General features: G+C 34.6%; 3 protein-coding genes across 3 annotated transcripts; all 3 read left to right on the top strand.

The window, feature by feature from the left end:
- The first annotated feature begins 248 nt into the window (after positions 1-248).
- LOC139500224 (ankyrin repeat and protein kinase domain-containing protein 1-like) lies at positions 249-635 on the top strand. The gene has a single exon (XM_071288964.1). It carries the CDS (start codon positions 249-251, stop codon positions 633-635), a length of 387 nt encoding a protein of 128 aa, XP_071145065.1.
- A 5-nt stretch (positions 636-640) lies between these two features.
- LOC139500226 (ankyrin repeat domain-containing protein 50-like) lies at positions 641-1,135 on the top strand. Its single transcript, XM_071288965.1, has one exon. The coding sequence runs from the start codon at positions 641-643 to the stop codon at positions 1,133-1,135; it is 495 nt and encodes a 164-aa protein (XP_071145066.1).
- A 208-nt stretch (positions 1,136-1,343) lies between these two features.
- Positions 1,344-1,679, top strand: LOC139500227 (ankyrin repeat domain-containing protein 29-like). The gene has a single exon (XM_071288966.1). It carries the CDS (start codon positions 1,344-1,346, stop codon positions 1,677-1,679), a length of 336 nt encoding a protein of 111 aa, XP_071145067.1.
- The last annotated feature ends 346 nt before the right edge of the window (positions 1,680-2,025 follow it).

Genomic DNA, 2,025 nt, shown 5'->3' on the forward strand with positions numbered 1-2,025 from the left:
GGTTTAAAGCAGTTGTGTTACCTGACAAGCAAGAAATGTACATACAAAGAATGATTGATGACTGGTCAAAGGGTAGAGTCGATGATGTGTTTAGTAACATAAATATGAATGTGTCGCAGTTCAGAAACAAGTTTATCAGTTGTTTGAAAAAACTGGATGTAACTTACCAGACACAATAAGCACTCACATGTGATGAACATAGCAATGATACTGCCCTGCTACTGTCATGGTTTATAGGCGACAGTAATATGATTCGTTGGTGTATAAACAATAATGGTAATATAAATCAGTGTAGGAGTAATAAGACAACACCACTGAAACTAGCGGCGCAGGAAGGTTTGACTGAAATAGTAAGGATGTTGTTGAAAAGAGAAGTGGATTATGATAAATGTAACAATGATGGTTGGTCACCTGTTATAAGTGCTTGTCAAAATGGACGAACAGAAATAGTAAGGATGTTGTTAGACGAAGGAGCAGATTATAATGCATGTGAAAATAATGGGGTGTCATCAGTTATGTGTGCTTGTAGATATGGCCGAATGTTGTTAGACATAGGAGCAAATTATAATAAACGTGATAATAATGGTTGGTCACCTGTTCTTATAGTGCTTGTAGATATGGACATACGGAAGTAATAGGGATGTTGTTAGACAAAGGGGCAGCTTATGACACATGTAACGATACTGGTTGGTCACCTGTACTTACTGCTTGTAGATATGGACACACAGAAATAGTACAGATGTTGTTAGATAAAGGAGAAGATTGTGATACATGTAATAATGATGGATGGTCACCTGTATTTAGTGCTTGTATATATGGACATAAAGAAATCGTTAGGATGTTGTTAGATAAAGGAGCAGATTATGATATATGTAACAATGATGTTTGGTCACCTGTAATGATTGCTTGTAGTTATGGACATAGAGAAATAGTAAGGATGTTGTTAGACAAAGGAGCAGATTATAATAAACGTAACAGTAATGAATTGTCACCTGTTATTCTTGCTTGTATCGACGAACATGCAGAATCTACAGAGATAGTTAGGATGTTGTTGGACAAAGGCGCGGAATATACTACATGTAGCAATGGTGGTTGGTCACCTATTACTATTGCTTGTAGAATTGGACGTACATAAATATTTAGGATGTTGTTAGACTTAGGAGCAACTTCTAATAGATTTAACAAAGATTTTTCGTCACCTGTTATAATTGCTTGTAGAGAGGGACATAGAGAAATAGTAAGGATGTTGTTACACAATGGAGCAGATTGTAATACATGTGACAATGATGGTAGGTCACCTGTAACGTTTTCTTGTAGAAATTTGACATGTAGAAATAGTAAGGATGTTGTTAGACAACGGAGCAAATTATGATAAATGTGATAAAAATGGTTTGTCATCTGTAATATATGCTTGTAAGTTTGGACATATCGAAATAGTAAGAATGTTATTAGACAAAGGAGCAAATTATAATAAATGTGACAATGATAATAGGTCACCTGTAATGTGTGCTTGTAGAAATGGACATATAGAAATAATAAGGATGTTATTAAACAAAGGAGCAGATTATAATACATGTAACAATAAAGGCCAGTCAGCTTTAATGATTGCGTCAGAAAGAGTTCATAGTGATATAGTTAGTATACTACATGAACATTCGAGGAAAGAGACTTGTACATAACACTATTAAGATGAACCTTTATAACTTGCTCTACGGTGTGTGCCAAGGCTTCTTGACCTATCATGGTTTACTTTTATAGATTGTTACTTGGATGGCGAGTTGTCTGATTGGCCCCTAACCACATCTTTCTATATCTATGCAAGATTTGAAGTTTGAAGTTTAAAAGTTAGATTTAACGTTTAAAAATTAACTTTAACCCTCTACGTCATTTGGTTTCTTGTGGAGAGTAGTCTCATTGGCAATCATATTACATCTTATTTTTATCTTTTTTTCGCAGGTATTTCAAATAGAAGATTCGTCACTAGATAAACCGTAACTCTGCATACATAAATCTTAAAATGTCGTT

The sequence above is a fragment of the Mytilus edulis genome, chromosome 13 (genome assembly GCF_963676685.1).
Source record: "Mytilus edulis chromosome 13, xbMytEdul2.2, whole genome shotgun sequence".
Classification (NCBI taxonomy): Eukaryota; Metazoa; Mollusca; class Bivalvia; order Mytilida; family Mytilidae; genus Mytilus; species Mytilus edulis.